The 26,741-nt window shown below is 38.6% G+C and overlaps 1 protein-coding gene across 9 annotated transcripts in view; it reads right to left on the bottom strand.

The window, feature by feature from the left end:
• Positions 1-26,741, bottom strand: part of HLTF (helicase like transcription factor) — a 111,284-nt gene that overhangs the window by 47,170 nt on the left and 37,373 nt on the right. For 4 of the 9 annotated variants that reach the window (XM_079763930.1, XM_079763932.1, XM_079763925.1 and 1 more), the window contains exons 12-15: positions 22,931-23,010; positions 22,802-22,846; positions 21,900-21,989; positions 18,763-18,857 (exon numbers count right to left, since the gene is read on the bottom strand). In XM_079763930.1, coding sequence (XP_079620056.1) covers positions 18,763-18,857; positions 21,900-21,989; positions 22,802-22,846; positions 22,931-23,010 — 310 coding nt within the window. The remainder of the gene's footprint in view (positions 1-18,762; positions 18,858-21,899; positions 21,990-22,801; positions 22,847-22,930; positions 23,011-26,741) is intronic. The other 5 variants (XM_079763931.1, XM_079763933.1, XM_079763926.1 and 2 more) reach the window with 3 other exon arrangements.

Genomic DNA, 26,741 nt, shown 5'->3' with positions numbered 1-26,741 from the left:
CAGAGTGAGTAGAAGGAAGGAAATAATAAAGATCAGAGCAGAAATAAATGAAAGTTTTAAAAAGCAATACAAAAGATCAACGAAAACAAGAGTTGGTTTTTAGAAAAGATAAACAAGTTTGACAAACATTTAATGAGACTCATCAAGAAAAAAAGAGATCACAGATCTAAAATAAATACTCCCTGATGAACAAAAATAGATCCAGAGACAAATGGCAGGGGAGGGGAGGAGGTTTAGAGATCAACCAAAGGACTTGTATGCATGCATATTAGCATAACCACTGGACACAGACACTGGGGCGGTGGGGTATTGCCCTCCAGGGTGGGAGTGGCTGGGGGGTCAATCTGGGAAAAAGGAGACATATGTAAAACTTTAAACAATAAAAAATAGAGCATTTCACCCCTTAAAAATAACATTTATAGCCTGGAAAAAAAAACAACTCCAAACTTCATATGGAACCAAAAAAGACCCTGAATAGCTACAGCAATCTTCAAAATGAAGAACAAAGTTGGAGAAATCATAACGGATATCAAGTTATACTACAAAGCCATTGTTATCAAAACAGCCTGGTGCTGACATAAGAACAGGCATATAGAACAATGGAACAGAAGAGAGAACCCAGATATCAACCCAAGGCATAACACTCGATAAATATTTGACAAAGGAGATAAGAACATACAATGGAATGAAGACAGTCTCTTCAATAAATGGTGTTAGGCCTGGCTAGTGTAGCCCAGTGGTTGAGAGTTAACTTATAAACCAGGAGGTCAGAGTTCAATTCCAATTCCCAATCAGGGTACATGCCTGGCTTGTGGACTCAATCCCCAGTGGGGGGGGGGGGGGGGGGGTGCGGGGGGGCATGCAGGAGACAGCTGACCAATGATTCCATCTCATTATTGATGTTTCTATCGCTCTCTCTCCCTTCATCTCTGAAATCAGTAAAAACATATTTTAAAAAAATTTTAAGTAAATGGTATTGGGATAATTGGACAGATACATGCAAAAAAATGAAACTAGATCACCCACCTACACCATACACAAGAATAAATTTAAAATGGATAAGAGTCTTAAATGTAAGTCATGAAACCATAAAAATCTCAGAAGAAAACCTAGGCAGAAAAATCTCAGCCATCTCTAGCAGCAATGTTTGCAGATATATCTACTAGGGCAAGGGAAACTAAGGAGAAAATAAAACAAATGGAACTACATCATAATAAAAAGCTTCTGCACAGCAAAAGAAACCATCAACAAAATGAAAAAGGAGCCCACTGTATGGGAGAACATATTTGCCAATGACATATCTGATAAGGAGTTAATGTCCAAAATATATAAGGGATTCATACAATTTAACAAAAGGAAGACAAAAATCCAATTTTAAAGAAGGGCAAAGGACCTAAATAGACACTTCTCCAAAGTGGATATACAGTTGACCAAGAAACATATGAGAAAATGCTCAGTCACTGATCATCAGAGATATGCAAATTAAAATGACAATGAGATATCACCTCACACCTGTTAGAAAGGCTACCATTAACAAATAAACAAATAACAAGTGCTGGCGTGGATGTGGAGAAAAGGTAACCCTAGTACACTGCTGGTGGGAATGTTAATTGGTGTAGCAACTATGGAAAACAGTATGGAGTTTCCTCAAAAAATTAAATATGAAACTGCCATTTGACCCAATGATCCCACTTCTAGGAATATATCCTAAGAAATCTCAAACACCAATCAATAAGGATGTATGCACCCCTATGTTCATAGCATTGCAATTTACAATAGCTAAGATCTGAAAATAGTCCAAGTGCCCATTAGTAGATGAGTGGATAAAAAAGCTGTGGTACATTTATACCACTATGCAGTTGTTAAAAAGCAGGATCTCTTACCTTTTGAGGCAGCATGGAGAGTATTACACTAAGCGAAATAAGCCAGTCAGGGAAAGACAAGTATCACATGATCTCATTCATATGTGTAATCTAATGAACAAAATAAACTGATGAGCAAAATAGATCCAGAGACATAGAAGTATCTAACGAAACTCATAGGGAAGGCAGGGTGGGTGGGTAGGGAAGAAATTAACCAAAGAACTTATATGCATATGTAAATAACCCATGGACACAGACAATAGGGTGGTGAAGTCCGGCCGGAGGGGGGTAATTCGGGCGAAGGGGAAAGTGGACATCTGTAACACTTTCAACAATAGATATATTTTTCAAAAAAGGAAAATGAAAAAAAAAAAAGAGAGAGGACCCAAAATAAATAAAATCAGAAATGAAAGAGAGTAACAACTAACACCAAAGAAACAGAAAAGAATGTAAGAAAATATTTTGAATAACTGTATGCCAACAAATTTGATCATCTGGATGAAATAGATAAATTCCTAGAAACATACAATCTTTCATAGCTTAGTCAGGAATAATCAGAGAATCTGAACAGACAGATTACAATAGTGAAACTGAAGCAGTATTAATAATTTAAAAAACCTCCCCCAAAACAGAAGTCCTGAACTGAATGGCTTTACAGGTGACTTTTACCAAACATTCAAAGAACATAAACACGTATCCTTCCCAAACTATTCCAAAAAACTCAAGAAGAGGGAAGACTCCCAAGTTCATTTCACGAGGCAGGCATTATCCTAATTCTAAAACCAGATAAATACACAGCAAAGAATAAAAATTATAGGCCAAAATCTCCGGTGAACATAGATGCTAAAATCCTCAACAAAACTTTAGCAAACAGAATCCAGCAATACATTAAAAACATTATACACCATGATCAAGTGGGATTTATTCTGGGGATACAAGGCTGCTACAATATACACAAAGCAAAGTGTGATACACCACATAAACAAAATGAAGGATAAAAATCACATAATCATATCATGAGATGCAGAAGAAGCATTTGATAAAATCCAGCACCCATTTAAGATAAACACTGTTAGCAAAGTGAATCCAGGGAACATACCTCAATGTCATAAAGACCATATATGACAAACCTACAGCCAACATCATACTCAATGGGCAAAAAACTGGAAGTGCTAGCCACAGCTATCAGACTAAAAGAAGAAATAAGAGGCATTCAAATTAGAACAGAAGAAATAAAACTGTCATTCTCTGCATATAGAGAACCATAAAAAATCCATCAGAAAACTACTAGATTTAAAAGAATTAAATTATCTATGATGTGCTCATGGAGAAGAAGAATTAACATCATTAAAATGTCCATACTACCCAAAGCAAACAAAAGATTTAACACAATTCCTATCAAGATTCCAAAGGCGCCCTAACCGGTTTAGCTCAATGGATAGAGCATCTGCCTTTGGACTGAAGATTCCAATGGCATATTTCCCAAAACTATAACAAATATTCCAAAAATTTATATGGAACCACAAAAGACCCTGAATAGCAACAGCAATCTTGAGAAATAAGAACAAAATTGGAGAAATCACATTACCTGATACCAAAGCATACTATAAGGCCATAGTATCAAAACAACTGTACTGGCATAAAAACAGAATAGAGGGCCCAGAAATAAACCCATGCTTTTAGTGAATTAATATTTGACAAAGGAGGCAAAACATACAATGGGCTATTTAATAAATGGTGCTGGTAAGTTGGACAGGTATATGCAAAAAAGGGAAACTAGACCACCTTCTTACACCGCACATAAGAATAAACTCAAAATGGATTAAAGGCTTAAATGTTAGACTTGAAACTATAAAAATCGTAGAAGAAAACATAGGCAGTAATATCTCAGATATTTCTCAAGGGAGTATTTTTAAAAAAATACATTTTATTGATTTTTTACAGAGAGGAAGGGAGAGGGATAGAGAGTTAGAAACATCGATCAGCTGCCTCCTGCACACTCCCCACTGGGCATGTGCCAGCAACCAAGGTACATGCCTTTGATCAGAATCGAACCTGGGATTCTTGAGTCCGCAGGCCAATGCTCTATCCACTGAGCCAAACCAGTTAGGGCAAGGCAGTATTTTTTAATGATATATCTCCTCAGGTAAGGGAAACAAAAGAAAAAATAAACAAACTGGACTGCATCAAACTAAAAAGATTTTGCACAGCAAAGGAAACAATTAACAAAATGAAAAGACAACCCACTGAATGGGAGGACATATTTGTCAATACATCTGGTAAGGGATTAATAATATTCAAAATTTATAAAGAACTTATAAAACTCTACATAAAAACACACACACACCAAACAACCGAATTAAAAAATGGGCAAAGGACCTAAATAGACACTTCTCCAAAGAGGACATACAAATGGCCAATGGACATATGAAAAGATGCTCAACATCACTAATCATCAGAGAGATGCAAATTAAAACCACAATGAGATATCACCTCACACCTGTCAGAATGGCTATCATCAATAAATCAACAAACAAAAGTTGGCCAGGATATGGAAAAAAGGGAACTCCGGTATACTATTGGTGAGAATGTAGACTGGTACAGCCACTGTGGAAAGCAGTATGGGGTTACCTCAAAAATTTTAAAGTGCCTGGCCAGTGTAGCTCAGGGTTGAGCATCAACCTATGAAGCAGGAGGTGACAATTCAATACCCAGTTGGGGCACCTGCCTGGGTTTTGGGCTTGATCCCCAGTAGGAAGCATGCCAATTTATGATTCTCTCTCATTATTAATGTTTCTATTTCTCTATTCCTCTCCCTTTCTCTTTCTAAAATAAAAAATAAAAATTTTAAACAGAAATGCCTTATGACCTAGCAATTCCAATTCTGGGAATGTATCTGAAGCAACCCAAGAGACTAATTCAAAAGAATATATGCACCCCTATTTTCATTGCTGTGGTATTTACAATAACCAAGATTTGGAAGCAGCCTAAATGTTCATCAGCAGTTAAATGAATAAAACAGCTACAGTACAATTACACAATGGAGTACTATGCAGCTTTAGAAAGGAAAAAAAAATGTTTACCCTTTGCAATTGCAACAATGGACCTTAAGAACACTATGTTGAGTGAAATAAGCCAGTCAGAGAAAGACAAGTACCAGATAATTTCACTCATATGTGGAATCTAATGAACAAACTATACTAACAAGCAAAATAGACAAAATCCTAGACAGAGAGCAGGCAGACAGCTCTGGTGGTGGGGGTTTTCAGGGATATTGAGGTGTGAAGGGATTGAGCAAAAAAAGAATAAAAGAGAGAAAAAAACTCATGGACAAGAGACAACAGTGTGGTGACTGTGGAAGTGAGTGGATGGGTTAAGGTGGAAGAGGGCATATGAGGGATAAATGGTCATGGAAAAAATAATAAAATACAATAAAAGGGGGGAGAATATCAAAGCCAAGAAACAGAAAAACCCAAGTCCTTGATGACATCACAGAGCTTCTGAATCGATTAACCCTGGAGCCCACCCTTAATTCTGGACTTTCAGCTCTGTAAGATGCTGCACTTCCTTAATATGTATACCATTTGAATAGGTTTTCTATCTCTTAAAGCTGAAGTAATCTGATATCCTTCCTACCCATTTGATGGGTTGAAAATAATAAGAAGAGGCCGCAGACACCATCCCAGACGGCTCAGCAGTGCAAAAGCCAATGGGACCCCAAGTGCCCACAGCTGACACCTGTAAGACCTACTCTGTAAGAGAAGGGAGTACAGATCAGAACATTAACAATCAAGGTGTGAGACACAAGGCAGACCCAGCCACTGGAGGAAGTAGTCCCAGACCATGGGATTACTAGGGGATTCAACCTTTCCGATCTCAATCAGGTTGCCCAGGGCCATAAAGGGAGAGTGATTCACATTCACCTGCACTAGAGAAGTTCCCAGGAGGTCCAGTATAGACACACCAAGGAACGAGATTCAACAATATCAGAGCAAAATCAAATGAGTCCCACAAATAGTGGACTGAAAGCACATGGACAACAACTGGCATGATGAACCTCACTGGCAGCAAGTCAGAAGGGAGATCCCTCTCATGAATGGGACATTAATAATCAAGTCCCAATTATAACAGGAGAGCCCAACAATGAACATAAGGCACATTCCTAGAGCATCCAGCTCAGGTGAACACAGAGACTACATCACTGGACCCCTCAAGACACTTTGTACATTAGGCCAGTCCATAAAGACTGGGAGGAATATCAGTTCATAGAAGCAAATAATAAATAGAAAAACAAACAAACAAAAAAACAGACAGCTAAAATGGGGACACACACACAAAAGAAACCAACCCTAATTAAAGAAAAGAACGAATCTCCAGAAAAAGAAATACATGAAATGGAGACAAGCAACCTAACAGTCACAGAGTTCAAAGTAATGGTTTTAAAGATGGCTAAGGAACTTAGTGCAAATTACAACAGCATGAAAAGGGAAATATAGGCCATGAACAAGAACCACACAGGAATTAAAAATGATATATCTGACATCAAGAACACACTGGAAGATATTAATAGATTGGATGAAGCAGAGGCTCGAATCGACTATTTTGAATAAAAGGTAGAAATAAATGCCCAATTAGAGCAGCAAATAGAAAAAAAAAGAATTAAAATGCAGGAAGAAAGCTTTAAGGGAGCTCTGGGACAACATGAAATGTAACAACATCCGCATTACAGGAATACCAGAAGGGGAAGAGTGTGACCAAAATTCAGAGAACCAGTTTAAAGAAAAGCCAGAAAACTCCAATTTGGTGAAGGAAAATGTCACCCAAGATCAGGGGGCACAAAGAGTCCCAATCAAAATAAACCCAAAGAGACCCACACTTAGATACATCATAATTAAAATGGCAAATGTTAAAGACAAAAAAAAAGAATCTTAAAGGCAGCAAGAGAGAGATACAAAATTACCTACAAAGGAGTTCCCAAGAGTATGTTGGCTGACTTCTCAAGAGAAACACTTCAGGCCAGAAGGGAGTGGCATGAATTATTCAAAGTAATGAAAAGCAAAGGCTTAAATCCAAGACTACTGGATCCAGCAAGGCTATCATTTAAAATCGAAGGAGAAATAAAAAGCTCTCTAGACAAAATAAGGAGTATATTACCACCAAACCAACAATGCAAGAAAGGTTAAAGGGACTGCTTTAAGAAGAAAAGGAGAAAGAGAGAATCATAGGCATAAAGAAAATTAAAATGGCAATAAATAAATACCTATCAATATAACCTTAAATGTAAATGGATTAAATGCTCCAGTCAAAAGACACAGGGTGACTGAATGGATAAGAAAACATGGCCATTATATATGCTGTCCACAAGAGACTCTCTCAAAATAAAAGATACAGACTGAGAGTGAAGGGATGTAAAAATATATTACATGCTAATGGATAGGGGAAAAAAGCTGGAGTAGCAATACTCATATCAGACAAAATAGACTTCAAAGGCCGTAACAAAAGAAAAAGAAGGCCACTTCATAATACTAACAGAAATGATTCAACAAGAAAATATAACTGTTGTAAACATATATGCACCCAATCTAGGAGCACCCAAGTACATAAAAAAAACAAACCAAAACAAAACATAATCATCTTGTTGGACTTTAAGGGAGAGGTTGACAGCAGCAATACAGTCATAGTAGGGCACTTTAACACCCCACTGACATCACTGAATAGATCTTCCACACCAAAAAAAAATTAATAAGGAAACAGAGGCTTTAAATAACACACTAGATCAGATTGATTAATCATTATTTACAAAAACGTTACATCCCAAAGTGGCAGAATATACATTCTTCTCAAGTGCACATGGAACATTCTCAAAAACAGACCACATGTTAGAGCACAAAACAAGTCTTTACAAATTCAAGAAGATTGATATAATGCTAAGCATCTTCTTGGATCACATTGGCATGAACTTAGAAATCAAATACAATAAAAGAAAACACCCTCAAAAACACTCAAATACAGGGAGGCCAAGTAACATGTTAGTAAACAATGAATGGGTTACCAATGAGATCAAGCTAGAAATTAAAAACTTACTGGAAAAAAGTGAAAATGAAAACACAACCATCCAAAACCTATCTATGGGACACGGTGAAAGCAGTCCTGAGAGGGAAGTTCATAGCACTACAGGCCTACCTCAAGAAACAAGCAAAAGTATTAATAAACTATCTAACCCTACAACTTAATGAATTAGAAAGAGAACAGCAATAAAACCCAGAGGAAGTAGAAGGAAGGAAATAATAAAGATCAGAGCAGAAATAATGACACAGAGACTAAAAAAATTACGAAAGATCAATAAATTCAAGAGATGGTTCTTTGAAAAGATAAACAAGATTGATGAACCCTTTGTCACACTCATCAAGAAACAAAAAGAGAGGAACCAAATAAATAAAATCAGAAACAAAACAGGCGATATAACAATGGACAACACAGAATACAAAGCATTGTAAGCAAATACTATACACAGCTATATGCCAACAAACTGGACAACCTGGGTGAAATGGACAAATTCCTAGAAACATACAATCTTCCAAAACTCAATCAAGAAGAATCAGAAAACCCGAGTAGGCCAAAACAACTGATAAAATTGAAGTAGTAATTAAAAATCTCCCAGCAAACAAAAGTCCTGGACTGGAGGGATTTTCAGGAGAATTTTACCAAGCATTCAAAGAACTAACACTTATCTTCCTCACACTATTTTTAAAAAATCAGGAGAAGGAACACTTCCAAGTTCTTTTTACAAAGCCAGCATTATCCTAATTCCAAAACCAGATAAAACACTACAAAGAAAGTTACAGACCAATATCCCTGATGAACATAGATGCTAAAATCCTTAACAAAATATTAGCAAATCGGATCCAGCAATATATTAAAAAGATCATACACCATAATCAAGTAGTATTTATTCTGGGGATGCAAGGCTGGTACAATACTCGCAAATCAATAAATGTGACTGAACAAACTGAAAGAGGGGGTAGGAGAAGAGGTAAATCAATGAACTTATCTATATATATAAAAGACTAAGTGACCAACTGTACATCCATCCGACTGTCCGACTCACCAACCGGCCGGCACATATGAACACATACTGGCAATTTAAAAATAAACATTGACTTGGGTATGCACAATACATATAAAGCTCTCACTGACGCCAATCTCGCTGGCTTTCTCTCGAGCTTTAAGAGCATGCAACAAAGTTAAAGTTGTAAATACTTCATCACAAGGGAAATTAGTCAAGCACTCTGAAAGTGTTTTTACTCTTACTAGTAATGTGGTATACAGGGAGATATTAGAATAAGTTTAATCAATTTATCAGTCATTGTTTTTATCTATGTTGATTATAGATCATGTTTTTGTTTTTTTTATATCATATCTTTTTTGTTGTTATATCATGTTATTGTTTATTTATTAATCAATTTATATCTTTTTTTCATATATATTTTACTAATTTGCTTTCATCTCTGACACTTCTGTTATAGAGAAAGGGTGAATAACAATCCTATACAATAAAGAGGTAATATGCAAATTGACCATCACTCCAACAAACAAGATGGCTGCCCCCATGTGGACACAAGATGGCCGCTACAAGATGGCTGGCAGGAGAGGGCAGTTGTTGGGCAATCAGGCCAGAAGGGGAGGGCAGTTGGGAGGGACCAGGCCTGAAAGGGAGGGTAGTTGGGGGCAATCAGGCCTGCAGAGGAGGGCAGTTAGGACAGTTTGGGGGGACCCAGGCCTGAAAGGGAGGGAAGTTGGGAGGGACCAGCCCTGCAGGGGAGGGCAGATGGGGGGGACCAGGCCTGCAGGGGAGGGCAGTTAGGGGCAATCAGGCCGGCAGGGGAGGGCAGTTAGGGATGACCAGACCGGAAGGGGAGGGCAGTTAGAGGCAACCAGGCCTGCAGGGAAGGGCAGTTAGGGGCGACCAGGCCTTCAGGGGAGAGCAGTTAGGGGCGACCAGGCCAGCAGGGAGGGCAGTTGGGGGCAACCAGGCCTGCAGCATCCATCAGGCTGGCAGGAGAGTGGTTAGGGGGCAATCAGGCAGGCAGGCAGGTGAGCGCTTGGGAGCCAGCAGTCCTGGATTGTGAGAGGGATGTCTGACTGCCCGTTTAGGCCCGATCCCGGTGGGCAATTTATTTGTTTATTTATTAATCAATCTAGGCCTGGTGGGATCGAGCCTAAATGGGCCGTTGGACATCCCTTGAGGGGTCCCAGATTGGAGAGGGTGCAGGCTGGGGCTGAGGGACACAAACACACCCACCCCTGTTAAAATATATCTTCTAATTAATTTCCTTTCAATATGCACAAATCTGTGCACCAGGCCACTAGTATACTTATAAACAAAGCCCATGGACATGACATGGGCAATAGGGTAGTGAGGACATAAAGGAAGAGGTAAGGGCTGGGAGGAAGGAGGGGTAAGGAGAGGGAAGGAGAGATAGCTATAATACTATCAATAATAAAATATTTTTTAAAAACACACACAAAACGCTAATACAAAGTTCTTTTGCAAATCAGTAAAATGACCCTGAAACCAATAGGAATGTGAAAAGTATATGAACAGGCAGTTCACAGAAAAGGAAAATTGTCGTAAGGGAACACTTAGCATATATAAGAGCAAAATCACAAATGAACTGTTGTATAGTTTTAGTATGTCCTATTGTCCTAAAGAGGATGAAGAAGCTTAATTATACAGTGGGTAATAAGAATGATAAACTAATATAGCTTAGTGGAAAACATTATAAGAGACTAGAGGCCCGGTGCACGAAATTCGTGCACTGGGGGGAGGGGGTTCCCCCTCAACCCAGCCAGTGCCCTCTTGCAGTCCGGGAGCCCTCAGGGGATGTCTGACTGATGGCTTGAGAGAGGGCCTAAGTCATCAGTCAGAAATCCTTAGTGCTGCCGTGGAGGTGGAAGAGGCTCCCACCACTGCCGCTGCGCTCACCAGCCGTGAGCCTGGCTTCTAGCTGAATGGCGCTCCCCCTGTGGGAGCGCACTGACCACCGGGGGCAGCTCCTGCATTGAGCGTCTGCCCCCTGGTGGTCAGTGCGCGTCATAGCGACCGGTCATTCTGCTGTCGGGCCAAAACTGGCTCTCTGACATCCCCCGAGGGGTCCTGGATTGCAAGAGGGCACAGGCCAGGCCGAGGGACCCCACCAGTGCATGACTGGGGCTGGGGAGGGATGCGGGAGGTTAGCCATCTGGGGAGGGACCGCAGGAGGGCTCCAGAGCATGTCCGGCCTATCTCACTCAGTCCCGATCGGCCGGACCCCAGCAGCAAGCTAACCTACCAGTCAGAGTGTCTGCCCCCTGGTGGTCAGTACACATCATAGCAAGTGGTTGAGTGGCCTTAGCATATCATTAGCATATTACACTTTGATTGGTTGAACAGACGACCGGAAACTTAGCATATTAGGCTTTTATTATATAGGATAGTTGTATAGACTCTATTTAAAAAGGTCATTGATAAATACATTATGTTGTTAGTTGTCCTAGGAAATTCTCTTTCTGATTTCTTCTAAGAATGTCTATTTATGTTTAGTTATCAATAGAAAGGGTTCAAATAATAAAAATATATAGTTTAATTTAGAAAATTAAAAGATAAAAACTACATGATCATATCAATAGATGCAGAAAAAGCATTTCACAAAACCCAGCACTGTTTTTTGATTAACACTGTCAGTAAAGTGGGAATAGAGGGATCATATAGAATAGAGGGATCATATAGAATAGAGGCCTTATATGACAAACCTACAGCCAACATAATACTCAATGGGCAAAAACTAAAAGTGTTTCCCTTAAGAACAGGAACAAGACAAGGATGTCTGCTTTCACCACTCTTATTCAACATAGTGCTAGAAATCCTAATCACAGCAATCAGACAAAAATAAGAGATAAAAGGCATCCAAATTGGAAAGGAAGAAGTAAAACTCTCATTATTCGGAGATGACATGATATTGTACATAGAAAACCCTAAAGTCTCAACCAGGAAACTACTAGACTTAGTAAGTTATTTTGGCAAGGTAGCAGGATACAAAATCAACATCCCCAAAGCAATGGCATTTTTATACACCAATAATGAACTGTTAGAAAGAGAAGCTAAAAAAGCAATCCCATTTACCACTGCAACAACAACAAAAAAAATAATAAGATAACTAGGAATAAACTTAGCCAAGGAGGTTAAAAGACCTGTACTTGGAAAACTATAGCACATTGAAAAAAAGAAATAGAGGAAGATACAAACAAATGAAAGCATATACCATGTTCCTTGATTAGAAGAATTAACTTCAGTAAAATATCTATACTATCCAAAGCAATCTATAGATTCAACACAATCTCTATTAAAATACCAATGGCATATTTCACAGAGCTAGAAGAAATACTCCAAAAATTTATATGGAACCATAAAAAAAACCCAAGTAGCTGCAGCAATATTGAGAAAGAAGAACCAAGTGGGAGTGATCATAATACCAGATATCAAACTATACCACAAAGCCATTATAACCAAAACAGCCTAGTACTGGCACAAGAACAGACATATAAACCGATGGATCAGAGACCCTAGAAATTGACCCATACCATTACGGTCAATTAATATTTGACAAAGGAGGCAAGAACATACAATGGAGTAAAGATAGTCTCTTCAACAAAAGGTGCTGGGAAAACTAGACAGACACATGCAAAAAGATGAAACTAGACCACCAACTTACATCATACTTAAGAATTAAACTCAAGATGGATAAAAGACTGAAATATAAGGCGTGAAACCACAAAAATCTTAGAGAAGAACATCAGCAGTAAAATCTCAGACATCTCACACAGCAATCTGTTTAAAAATACATCAACTAGGGCAAAGGAAACTAAGAAGAAAATAAATTGGAAATAGAGGGAAGAAGAGATAAAAGACATCCAAATTGGAACTACATCAAAATAAAAAGCTTCTGCACAGCAAAAGAAACCACCATCAAAGTGAAAAGGGAACTCACTGTATGGGAGAACATAATTGCCAATGATACCCCTGATAAGGGGTTAATATCCAAACTATATAAAGTACTCATACAACTCAACAAAGGGAAGATAAGCAATCCAATTTAAAAATGGGAAGAAGTCCTCAATAGATATTTCTACAAAGAGGACATACAAATGGCCAAGAGACATATGAAAAAATGCTCAAAGTCACTAATCATCAGAGAAATGCAAAGTAAAACCACAATGAGATATCACCTCACACCTGTCAGAATGGCTTATCATCAAAAAAATCAACAAACAAGTGCTGGTGAGGATGTGGAGAAAAGGGAACAGTAGTTCACTGCTAGTGGAAATGCAGACTGGTGCAGCCACTATAGAAAACAGTATGGAGGTTTCTCAAAAAATTAAAAATGGAACTTCCCGCCCATCTGTGAGCGCAGCTCCTCCTGAGCAGTCATGATGCAGCCTCCTCCTGAGCGGTCATGATGCCCGGCTAATTAGCATATTCCCTGTTTATATATATAGATAGCTAAATTTGGAAACAGCCCAAGTGCCCATCAGTAGATGAATGGGTTAAAAAGCTGTGGGAAATTTACACTATGGAATACTATGCAGCTGTAGAAAAGAGGGATCTCTTACCCTTTGGGAGAACATGATGGACCTGGAAAATATTATGCTAAGTGAAATAAGCCAAAATGAGAAAGACAAATATCACAAGATGTCACTTATTTGTGGAATCTAATGAAAAAATGAATTGACCAACAAAATAAGACCCAAAGCATGGAAGCATGGAACAGACTGACATACCTCAATGTGGGGACGAGAAGAGATAAACCAAAGAACTTATATACGTATATGCATAGCCCATGGACATGGACGATAGGGTAGTGAAGACCGGGGAGGGGGATAAAAGGGGTAATATGGGAGATATCTGTAATACTATCAACAATAAAAAATATATTTAAAAAAAAAGAAAATAATAAGAGGAATTAAGAGTTTGGAAGAAGAGGACCTATTTTGCTTATAAAAAAACTACTTATTATCATTATTCTCTTTGATGGGGGTGGGGGAGATTGCTCAGTTACCTCAAATTATAGAATGTCAAAATTAGAAGGGTTTTTAGAACTTGTTCTTCTCAAGAATATCTTCCGTCTTCACTATCCACATTGGGTTCCCACCACTCTCCTACCACCTTCTATATTTTAACACTAGAAGCCCGATGCACGAACATTCGTGCTAGAATGGGCTTGCCTTTCCCTGGCTGCTGGCACTGCCTTTCCACTCCGGCCCAGCCCCTTTCCGCTCAGGCCCCAGAGCCGCCTCTTTCCACTCTGGCCCCTCCTTCCCATGCTGCCAGAGGCCCTGAGAGACCTACACCCCCATCACTTGATGGCTGAGTATGCAAATTAACCTCCATCTTTGTTGGGTTAATTTGCATATCACTCCTGATTGGCTGGTGGCGTAGCGGAGGTATGGTCAATTTACATGTTTGTCTATTATTAGGTAAGACTATATTCTGTTTTCTTGACAGAGCTTATCACATTTGAAATTACCTTTTTAATTTGTTTTCTTATTGGTTGTCTAATTTTTCCTGCTGAAACATGAACTTCCTGAGAACAGGGAACTTACCTGTGGTAGTGGAGATCTGAGTCATATTCTTCCCTGTCATCCTTATAAACAGAACCCCTATAGTGAGGGCTGTGGCAACATTATCTAGCATACAAAGCCACATTTCCCAGTCTGTCTTGATGATACAAGTGGCCAATGGGATGTAAGATATAATTCTGTGGAATTCTTGGAAAGCTCTTAGCTGGAAGGAGCTCCCTTCTGCCCTCTTCCTTTCTTCCCTCTTGATATGTAATGCAATGGTGGGGTTGCTTTAACCATCTCAGGACCATGAGGTAACGCTGATAATGAAATAACATAAGAATAGCATACAAGCTCTGATTTTCAGGTCTCTGGACTTGCCTTATGTAACATAAATAAATAAATCCTGTATCTTATTTTAAAAAATGAAGAGTAGACTTATGCTTCTATTGAGAGATATGACATGCTTTCTGGGTTATGATTCAAAATATTCCAGCAAAATAATAACAAAGCAAATTCTGAAATTCTTGAATCTTGATGAGTAAATAAATATCTCATTAAAATTTTTCATAATGTTTAAAAATATATATCATGTTTTAAAGGGGGAAGGGCAGGGCAGACTACATAGAAACCATAGGAGAAAAATAGAAGTAGAGAAAAATAGTGGTCAGAAAGATGGGGTAGAAAACAAAATTTTGGGAGAGGCCAAAGAACATCAAAGTTTCAAGAAGAAATACAAAACAACTTGAAAATTTTTACCTTATGTTCATTCCCTTTCCTTACAATGACTTTCAAAAACAATGCAAACAAGGAAAAGAAAAAGAGAAGTGGCTAGTCAGGGCAACAATGAGGTCACTGAAGGCCTTCACAAAGAGTTTCTAGAGAGGGTGGGAGCAATTCCAAACTACTGTGGGCTTGAAAAGAGAATGAAACCTGAAACAGTGTCGGCAAAAAGAGAAGGGAGGATAAAACATGAAAGAGTAAAGGTGAAAACACAGAAAATGTTATCAAAAAATCTGATGGAAAATGAATCCAGTGTGAGAAAAATGAGTAAGTAGAATTGCCTTGAAATTGAACACAGCATATTTGTGGAAGGTTTAAACTTGAAATAGAAAAAAACTAACTTTTCTGGAGAAAGAGAATGCTAATATTGAATTTCTTGCCACTGTGCTATATTATATGACTATGTGTATGTATGTGTGAATGAAATAGATGTTATTTCATTTTACAGTGGGAGGACGAATTACTGATCTCAATATCTAGAAAAAGTAAGTGGTAGAAGTGATATTGGTATCTTAATCCTTTAACTAGATTCTTGCCCAGGTTTGAAGAAAAAGAAATGGAAATAAGGTAGTTCTAGCCTGCTCATTAGGGTGCCAGGTCATTTATTTGGGGGCCAGAAAGAGAATAGTTTGTTGAAAGATTATAAAATTCTAATTCTTGGCCAGGAATCCCTATATGCCCAACCATTCCTTAATATTTTTAGAAATATCAGTTTTTACACATCAGTAGGCAAGATTTTGCCAAGTTTTTCTTTCTGAAGTTTATATTACCAAAACTTTTGTTTTCAAAATATAAAATTATAATAAAACACTGAGTACCCAATTTTATTTAATTTTTATTTTTTTAAGAGTGAATTCAACCTTCCTCCTCCTTTTTCCCACTTTTATTGAATTTACTGGGGTTACACTGGTTAACAAAATTATACAGGTTTCAGGTACACAATTCCATAACACATCATCTATACACTGTGTTGTGGTTCAGCACCCTGAGTACTCATTTTTAAAATACATATCCTTCCCCCAAGCTCTTAAGAAATCAGTTCTGGCCCGGCCTGTGGGCTCAGTGGTTGAGTGTCAAACTATTAACTAGATGGTCACGGTTCGATTCCCGATCAGGGCACAGGCCCAAGTTGTGGGCTCGATCCCCAGGGGTGTGCAGGAGGCAGCTGATCAATGATTCTCTCTTACCATTGATGTCTTTCTCTCTCTCTCTTTCTCCCTTCCTCTCTGAAATCAATAAAAATATATAAAGAAAAAGAAATCAGTTCAGTTGTTTATATCTCCATTAATATTTGGAAACTTCCCCCTGAAAATGCCATTCAAATACTCATGTACTGTCCTTCCCATGATGGAAAACACATCAAAAGAAAAAGCATTGCCCTAACCGGTTTGGCTCAGTGGATAGAGCGTTGGCCTGTGGACTGAAAGATCCCAGGTTCGATTCCGGTCAAGGGCATGTAGGAGGTGTGCAGGAGGCAGCTGGTTGATGTTTCTCACTCCTCGATGTTTCTAACTCTCTATCCCTCTCCCTTCCTCTCTGTAAAAAATCAATAAAATATGTTTAAAAAAAAGCAAAAGCATAATTTTGTTGGAATTAAAAAAGAGCAACAGAGAAGCAAAATTCATTGTGGTGTGAAGAGGAAAAATGGCACACTAAACAGGAGAAGGTCTAATTTAAAAAACAAAACAAACTTATAATAAAAATATAAGCTATCTTAGCTGGTGTGGATCAGTTGGTTGAGTGTTGACCCATGCACCAAAAGGTCGCTGGTTCAATTCCCAGTCAGGGCACACGCACAAATTGAAGGTTCGATCCCCAGTCAGGGTTTGTGAATCCTCGGTTAGGGTGTGTGTGGGAGGCAACTGATCAATGTTTCTCTCTCTTCCTCTCTCCCTTCCTCTCTAAAATCAATAAGAATATATTTTTTAAAGAAAGACAAGTCAAAGAAAGCAAGGCTACATAAAGTCAAGAAGAAATTTAAAAAGCCTTGGAATTTTATAATTAGATAATAACTATTAATATTTTCCAATGCAATTTAGAAAATTAGTGGCGGAAACCAGATTACAATGAGTTGTTAGTAAGCAAAAGTACAAAGTGAAATCCCATGAGGTATGACAGTGAAAGAAAGTATAGCAGAGTAGCAATTTAAGTGTGAGACAATCCAGAGAAAGTATTTAAAAATGAAAAATATCTATGCTTCATGAAAGAGCCAGTGAGGACAGGCTGAATAACCAGGCAAGGGAGAAAATAACAAATGAAATGCAAAGGCTGGAAGAGACAGAATCCAATGAGTAGTCTAAGGTACAAAGAGTAGGACCTCTTCCACTCTCAGATTAGAAAGATTGAGAGAGAGGCAGATAATTTTAAAAGTGACAAGAATGGAAGTTTACATCTAGTAGTCTTTATGTTTACGGTGCTTCCAATAGACTCATTATCCTATATAATAAAACCCTAATATGCAAATTGACCGAATGGCGGAACAACTGGCCACTATGACACACACTGGCCATGAGGGGGCAGACGCTCAATGCAGGAGCTGCCCCCTGGTGGTCAGTGTGCTCCCACAGGGGGAGTGCCACTCAGCCAGAAGCCGGGCTCATGGCTGGCGAGTGCAGCACTGGTGGCGAGGGCCTCTCCCACCTCCACTGCAGATGGGTGGTAAAAAGCGAGGGGTCCCGGACTGCCAAGGGGGATGTCTGACGACTGGCTTAGGCCCGCGTTGGACATCCCGCAAGGGCTCCCGTACTGCGAGAGGGTGCAGGTCGGGCGGGCTGAAGGACCCTCCTCCCCTGCATGAAATTTCGTGCACCGGGCCTCTAGTTTCATTATAACATGCAGAATGAAGCTCAAACTGGAAACATAGCCAAGCTGCTCCTTACACATAACACATAAATATGTTTCATTCCAATGCAATGTTTTAGAACAGCAAAGCAATCTGGCAGAAAACACAAACAAGCACATTTTCTGGCAGGTAGCCTTCAAAACAAAGGCTCTAAGAGTCAGAATGCTGGTGACCATATCTTAGCTCCATCACTTATTAGCTGGATGACTTTAAGCAAATTACTTAATTTCTCTATGATTCCACTTGGTCACCTGGAAAATAAGAATAGTTGTGAGATTAAATGAGAAAATCTATAAAAAGAACTTAGGGGAAAACGGAGCACACAGAAGCTCACTAAATGTTAAAAGCTATTAGTGGAATTCTTAAAAAAGGTTCCAATAGTTCATAAATATGATGGTGTTAAATTATACACATTTCCTACTTTGGGGGACAGAAATGTGAGAGGCAGAAGTACAAATCTTATTATAAGAACTGATAATGTTTCTTTTTTATTCTAAATCTTCGGAGGAAAATTGCTTCAATTCAGCAATCTCTCCAATTCACCTATTTGAACTTAGATATAAAATGCCGACCAGGTATATTTCTCCCAATGTAAGACACGCTAACAGGCTATGTACTTTTTATCTTATAAGACAAATATAAATTATTTCACATTTTTAAAAGGCTGTGAAGACTTACAATCCAGTTGCTTAACACAGAAAGTGGACAGATGATCAGTGTTGTTCTTGGTCTCTCTACATCAGTTTTCTTTGAGCCCTCCACTGCAGATGCTCCTGAAAGAATAAATCAGTGGCACTAATATTAAGTGTGTGTTTCCCACCCCCCCCACAAATATATAGTCAATAAAGAAATGACAATAATGTGCCTCTATGAAAAAAGAAATTAGGAAGAACTAAAATGAAGCAGATGGACTTCTGTTTCCAGCTTTGAAGAAGTAACAGTAACTAGATTTTTACTTTGCCACTTTAAACAGCTAAATACCTAGACAGTGATTATTCATGGGGGAGGAAGAGGATTATGACTAGAAGGGGACACAAGGAGGAAGTTTCAAATACCCACTGATATTCATTAAATTATTCATTAGGATGAACATTTGTTTTATGCAATTCTCTGAATTTGGACTATGGTTAATGTGGTAGCCAGACACCAAGATGGCCCCCAATGATAATCCACTTCCTGATAGTCACAACCTTGTGTAGTCCCACCCCACACTCCACTGAGGTTGGTCTGTGGACCAAAAGGATATGTCAGAAGTGACATATCACTTCTGAGACTAATTTATAAAAAATGCAGTTTCTCTCCCTTAGATGCTCTCTCTTACCCTGATCACTTTCTCTGGGGGAAGGCAACTGCTATGTTGTGAGGCTACTCAGGCAGCCTATGAAAAAACACCCTCCAATTTTATTTTCCACTAGAGGCCTGATGCACAAAATGCATGCAAGAGTAGGCCTTCCTTCCCCCGGCTGCAGGCACCGGCTTCCCTCTGGCACCCGGGACCCAGGCTTCCCTCCGGCTGCTGGCAGGCACCTGGGAACTGGGATTCCCTCCAGCCGCCAGCAGGCACCCCGGACCCAGGCTTCCCTCACAGCCCTGCCTTCGTCCGGAAGGACGTCCAGAAGGACGTCTGGTCAAATTAGCATATTACGCTTTTATTATTATAGACTAGAGGCCCGGTGCACAAAATTCGTGCACGGCGGAGGGAGTCCCTCAGCCTGGCCTGCACCCTCTCCAATCCGGGACCCGCTGGATATGCCTCTCTCAATCCGGGACCGCTGGCTCCTAACCACTCACCTGCCTTCCTGCCTGATCACCCCAACCCCTCCGCCTGCCTGCCTGATCGCCCCTAAGTGCTCCCCTGCCAGCCTGATCACCTCTAACCACCTCTGCCTCAGTCCTATATCCGGGGCCCAGGATTCCCTCATCCAGCTGGCCGCAGGCACCCAGGACCCAGGCTGACTTCACGCAGGCTGGCCACAGCCACAGGGGATCACGAGGTGGGCAGCTTTTCTCCCTTTCCTGGGCCGCAGCTGCAGGCACTGGCGCCTGGGACCGTGGGGTGGGCGGCTTTTCTCCTTCTCTTGTGCCACCGGCCCTTGGCCCTCGCAGCCACTGTGGCTTTGAACGGATGGACATCTGGAAGACGTCCGGTCTAATTAGCATATTACCCTTTTATTAGTATTGATTCCCTTATTGGGCAGTATTTACATTATTTCCAGTATTTCACTATATAAGGCATCAATGAAAACTGGTTTTTCATGTCTCCTTGTACACATCTACAGAGTTCTAGGTGGTCTATTTATAGCTTCATTGCATTTGGTCTAGCTGCTCTCCACGGTAATTTACATTCCCATCTACAGTGCATGAGACTTCCTGTTGCTCACAACCTTGCCTATACTTGGCATTAAGATTTTTAAATGTTTGTAAATATGATGGGTGAGACAGTATCTCACTGTTCCCTTAATTTGCATTTCCCCAATGATTGAACCTGCATATATTTTCCTATATTTATTGGTTATTGGGGTTTTCTTTCTTAGAACTATACATTTATATTCTTAGTGGCTATTCCCCTACTGTACTGTCTTTTTCGAAATGACAACAGATGATTCTTTACATATTCTAGATATTAATCCTTTCTAAGTTACACTTAATCACAAATATCTTCTTCAGCCTTAACGTTTTTCATATTTATGGTACCTATTGATGCATGGAAATTTTAAATGTTGAATTTAATCTTTTTCTATGCCTTTGTGTGTCTTATTTTTTTTAAATCACTATTTACCACAATACATGGTTTCTATCTCCATGCACTGATTTTTGTTTTTATTCTATTTCTATTCCAGAAATATCTTTATTTGGGTTTTAGATCAGCTATGATTTTTTTTTTAAGTTTCTCTCCTGTATTACCACGATGTGTCTGCAACAGAAAGGAACTTTTTGTGTGAACTTAATTCTATCTCAATTCTAATTCTATCTAAATCACATCTCAACTAAATTCAAAATTTCTTAAAATTCCTAAAATTGGGGTTAAAAATAATCTATCTGAAATGCCTACATTTTCTATTCCTAATTGTTTGATTCTTAAGCAAAAAGTTAGCTCTTTTTCATCATTCTGTGTTAGCTCAAATATCACATTACACAGACTCCTTCGGTCAATCTTTATTTCATCATGTTCCTTTGTTTTTTCACAGCATTTATTGTCTATAATTATGTTTATTAATTTTATGTTTTCTCGATAATTAGGCATAAGTTCCATGAAAATACACTTTTGTCTGTTATATCTGCAACATGTAAAATAGAGGAAACTAAGATACAGAGATATAAATTGTCCCAAATTTCCTTAATCCTAGTTCAATCTCTTTCCATCTCCAATACTGAGACTTCTAAGCAGTGTTGATTTCCTATCAATTAAAAAATACAAAATTACAATAAATAATAAAGATCATTAACATTCTTAAGTGAAAAGCAGATTCTACTTATACCAAGTAGTAAACCTTTATTATAATTTAAATTAAATTAAGTTTTTAAAGCAGCCATAAATTGATCTGTACCTTTACTAGAAGAAATAACCCTGCTACTCAGATGAGTAAGGGACCTCCTCCCATCAATTTCCCACCTAACTAAAATAAATAAAATACAAAAGGTACTAGACAGAAAACACATCAAAACATATCTTTTTTAATGGGATTATGAATTTTTTTCCTTTCTCTACTTTCTAAACTTCTTATAATATGGTTTTATAACTTTTGTCATCTAAAATATTTTTCACTGAAAAAAACCAAACAAACAAAAGCTCAAAACCCTGTAGATTTACTGACCCTTTTTCAACATTTTCTTTTTTGTTGCAGGAGTAGATGAAATAAGTGCACATGCAAACTCTGTATCTTCTTTAACCTTAGAAGATCCTGCTGAAGTTAAAAACCACAGAATCATTAAGATATTTGAAAACATTTTCTCCTGTGCTTAGGCACAGGTACTTTCTGAGAATAGAAAATAGAATACCATTGCCACACTACCTTAAGAGCTTATATTATTAAAAAAGAATAAAACAACCAAATACAAAATTGCCTCTTCTGACACTAAGCATATCTTCCTGAGGAAGAGATGTAAAAGTAGAAGCAGCCATATGCAAAGTGATTCAGCTCCCAGGTGGAAGGAGAATTTTTTCAAGGAAACAAGTATCTGACTTTCAATAAGGATGCCAAATTTTCAGGTCAATCAATGTTGATGAGTTATTTTCCAAATGCAATTTCTCAGGTAATTAGGAAACAATATGATCTCATTTAGCGGAAAAGAAAATAAAGAATATGTTTTAAAGATAAAGGGAAATGTAAAAATAATCATTGGTTATTCATACATTTGTATGATAATGTGAATATACTATTTCCAAGAACATACTCCCACCATACTTTTGAAATTACAATTTAGACAGGTATGAATAAGGTTTTATCAAAGTAATTTTATAAGTAGTAAAAAAATCATTTTGTCTTATTTAAAGTTGGTTTAAATAATTCCTCTTACATTTTATTTTGAAACTATTCTTTCAATTTGCCTCATTCAATTAATATCCCTGGTAAGCTCCATGAATAGTTCATATATAATCTGCAGTCAAGTTTAAGACCTATTACTAAAGAATTCTAAGTTTGAGAGATGCAAATCAATGTTTTTTTCTTTAATAATTTGAAGTGCAGATTACAGATAGTGAAATGTACATACAGACCTTTAATTCTGCTTTTAGTTTCTGATTGTGCAGTTCCCAGTTTGCCTACAAACAACCAAATACAAAAATGCTCACACAAAAAAATTAGAATACAGGACACAGCATCAAATCATATCCATTTCATATTACCTTTCATTTTCTGTAGCAATTCACTAGTTTCAATTTCCTCTGAATCGCTGCTTTCAGTATACTGGACAGCAGTTTTTCTTCTAAAATTAAATATATCAAAATTTTTTTATCAACCCAAAACAAAATTATAAATAAAAACATGTTTAACAAATGCAATATAAATGCTTTTTGTCTTCCCCACTTATATTTTGAAAAATATTAAAGTAAAACTTTATTTGACAAATGAAAGTCAAATTTTCTACAAGCATTGTGTTTTCTTTTTTTTATATACATATATATATTATTGTTTTTTAAAGAGAGGAAGAGAGAGGGATAGAGAGTTAGAAACATCGATGAGAGAGAAACATCGATCAGCTGCCTCTTGCACACCCCCTACTTTGGATGTGCCCGCAACCAAGGTACATGCCCTTGACCGGAATCGAACCTGGGACCTTTGAGTCCGAAGGCCGATGCTCTATCCACTGAGCCAAACCGGTTTCGGCTGTTTTCTTTTTTTTTAAATTAAATTTATTGAGGAGAATCAAGATGGAGGCATAGGTAAACACCTATACTTGCTGCCTCTCACAACCACATCAAAATTACAACTAAAAGGCAGAACAACTATCATTCAGAACTGCGGAAAAGCTGGCTGAGTGGCAGTTCCAAACTAGAGAGGTGAAGAAAGCTCATTGAGACTGGTAGGAGGTGTGGAGGTGCGAAAAGTGCTGGCACCCGGGTGTGCTGCTTTTTTAATCAGGAGGGAGACACAAGCTCCAGCTTGCTCTGAATTTCAGTTCCGGGTGAGACTCTGGGGGACCCAGACACATACAGGGAGAAACTGGACTATCTGGCATCAGGACAGGAACGCAAGGGTGGCTTTCTTTCAGAGGTGCTTGCAGCCATCATTGTTCCTAAGCAGGGAAGCGGGGACCTCTCCAGGGCAGGGCTGACTGGCACCCATTGCTGTTTGCTCCACCCTGGTGATTCCGAGACCCCGCCCCACCCAATTTACAACCCAACCCAAGCTGTGCACAGTAGCTTTTGCATGAATGGCCTGTCCTTTCTCAGCCTAAAACCTGTTAAACAGGCAGCAGCAGTAGCAGCCTGCCTTGCTACATAGTTGGGCCTCATCTGGGCACTTCCAAACCCAATACAAAGAGGAGGATTCTGCAGATCTCTCTAAAGCTCCTGCTGGGCAGCCCCAGGCAGTGGCTGACTTTGCACCTCCTTGGAGATCCAAGAGCCAGTGTACCCACTGTTTAGTGTGAGACCATACCAGATTACAACTCTTCACATCCATAAGTGACAAAGTCAAGGGGCACCCAAAGCCCCACTGAAGCAAGTCCTGCCCCATAAGGGTGTCTCCTAAACAGCAGCTCTTCCAGTGTAGACACAGCTGGTCCTCACAGCCAATTGGCCTGGAGGTCAATTCCTCCCAGTGATACCAACAGCAATCAAGGCTTAACTACAACAAGATAGTGCACACAGCCCAGAAAGGGGTGCACCAAGAGTGTCTACCTCAGGTGACTGGGGAGGCTGAGCCACTGGGCCCTATAGTACACCTAGCACACAAAGCCACGCTATCAACTCAAGGAGACTTAGCAGCTACCCAGTACATGGAAAAAAACACAGGGAAGCAGCCAAAATGTGGAGACAAAGAAACAGGTCACAAATGAAAGAAATGGATGAAAGCAAAATACTGGATATAGAGTTCAAAACCAACAGTTATAAGGTTACTCAAGAGTCTTCTAGAAACCTCCGAGGAACTTAGTGAGATCTTTAAGGATCTTAGTGAGGATGCCAAAAAAATGGAAAAGGACCAGTCAGAAATTAAGCATACACTGACTGAAATAAAGAATAATACAGAGATAATAAAGAATAATACAGAGATTCAACAGCAGATAAGAGAATCCCAAGAATCAAGTCAAAGATTTGAAATACGAAGAAGCAAAAAACACCCAACTGGAAAAACAAAAAGCAAAAAGAATCCAAACATATGAAGATAGTGTAATGAGCCTCTGGAACAACTTCAAGCATACCAACATCCGAATTATGGGGGTGCCAGAAGAAGAAAGTGAGCAGGATATTGAAAACCTATTTGAAGAAATAATGACAGAAAACTTCCCCCACCTGGTGAAAGAAATAGACTTACAAGTCCAGGAAGCGCAGAGAACCTCAAACAAGAGGAATCCAAAGAGGACCACACCAAGACACATCATAATTAAAATGCCAAGGGCAAAAGACAAAGAGAGAATCTTAAAAGCAGCAAGAGAAAAACAGTTAGTTACCTACAAGGGTGTACCCATACAACTCTCAGCTGATTTCTCAACAGAAACTATGCAGGCCAGAAGGGAGTAGCAAGAAATATTCAAAGTGATGCATAGCAAGAACCTATAACCAAGATTATTCTATCCAGCAAAGCTATCATTTAGAATTGAAGGTCAGATAAAGAGTTTCACCACCAAACCAGTATTATATGAAATGCTGAAGGATATTCTTTAAGAAGAGGAAGAAGAAGAAAAAGGTAAATAAAAATTTATGAAAAACAAAGTGATACCAAATACTTATCTATCAACTAGTAAATCTAAAAATCAAATGAATATGATGAACAGAACAAACTGGTGAATGTAAGAATCAGACAATTCTCGGGGGGAAGGGGTTGTTGGGGGTGTGGGAAGAGATTGGACAAAGAGCTTACATCTATGGACGAGGATAGTGGGGGGCAAAGGCCTGGTGTGTGGTGGGAACCTGGTGGAGGGAACTATGGGGGGGGGGGAGAGGAACATATGTAATAATCTGAACAATAAAGATTATTAAATAATTAAATTTACTGGGCTAAAGCTGGTTAATAGGGTCATATAGGTGTCAAGTGTACATTTCTATGATACATGATATGTATGTTGCATTGGGTGCCCACCATCGAAAGTCAAAGTATTCTGTGTTCATAACCAGATGCATTTACTATGCAAAATGCAGTTATCACTATTAAAATAAACTTGAAAAAGTAAACCATTCTAAAATAGTAATCATTTCAATACTGAGTTCAATTCAATTCAAACACATAAAATTAGAACAAAAAAGAAATGAAATGAATCTTATCAAATAAAAGACTTCCAATATAAGGAAATAAGCAGCTAAGAGGCAATAATATAAATCTTCCACAATGAAAAACTTTGTAAATTTTGTGTATAAAAAGTATATTACAGTTGTTAAATGCCTAAGTATAATGGGTTCTATAGTCAGACTGCACAGATTCAAATCCCCATTCTGCCACTTATTTGTTATGTGACTTTAGGTAAGCTATTTAATGGTCCTCTATGCCTCAGTTTCCCCATTTGGAAAACAGAAATAGATACAATCCACTTCACTGGATAAAATGTTAGTACAAACAAAGCCCCTAAAATAGTCAGTTACACGGTAAATATACGTGTACTGGATGTAATTAATATATGTGTTGGTTGTTTTTAGTTTTATCATGTCCTCATTATAATTATTTCTCTGTCCTTTAACCCGATCTGGTCCACCTAATAGAGCTGTTAACTAGTTTCCTGGTCAGTTCAGAGTTGTAAGATTTGATATTTGAGAGAAAACTGATGAGTCCTGGTTCTGTGCTCAGTGTAGACAGGTTTTAATGATAGAAGACAATTAACAGATACCCAGTTTGACGTCTTTATTGGTGAAACAGCTAACAGAAACTCAGATTTGAGGTTACCCAGACAATACTGATGGTGGAAAATACAATAAAAGCCAAATATTTAGATCTACTTCAGAAGGTAAATGAAATTTATAACATTAACAGATTCAAGTTGAGATCAGAGGGGATTGTGTGTTT

The sequence above is a fragment of the Cnephaeus nilssonii genome (assembly GCF_951640355.1).
Source record: "Cnephaeus nilssonii genome assembly, chromosome: 3".
Taxonomy (NCBI): Eukaryota; Metazoa; Chordata; class Mammalia; order Chiroptera; family Vespertilionidae; genus Cnephaeus; species Cnephaeus nilssonii.
The sequence above is the reverse complement of the archived record's forward strand: the minus strand, read 5'-3'. Positions and strand labels throughout refer to the sequence as shown.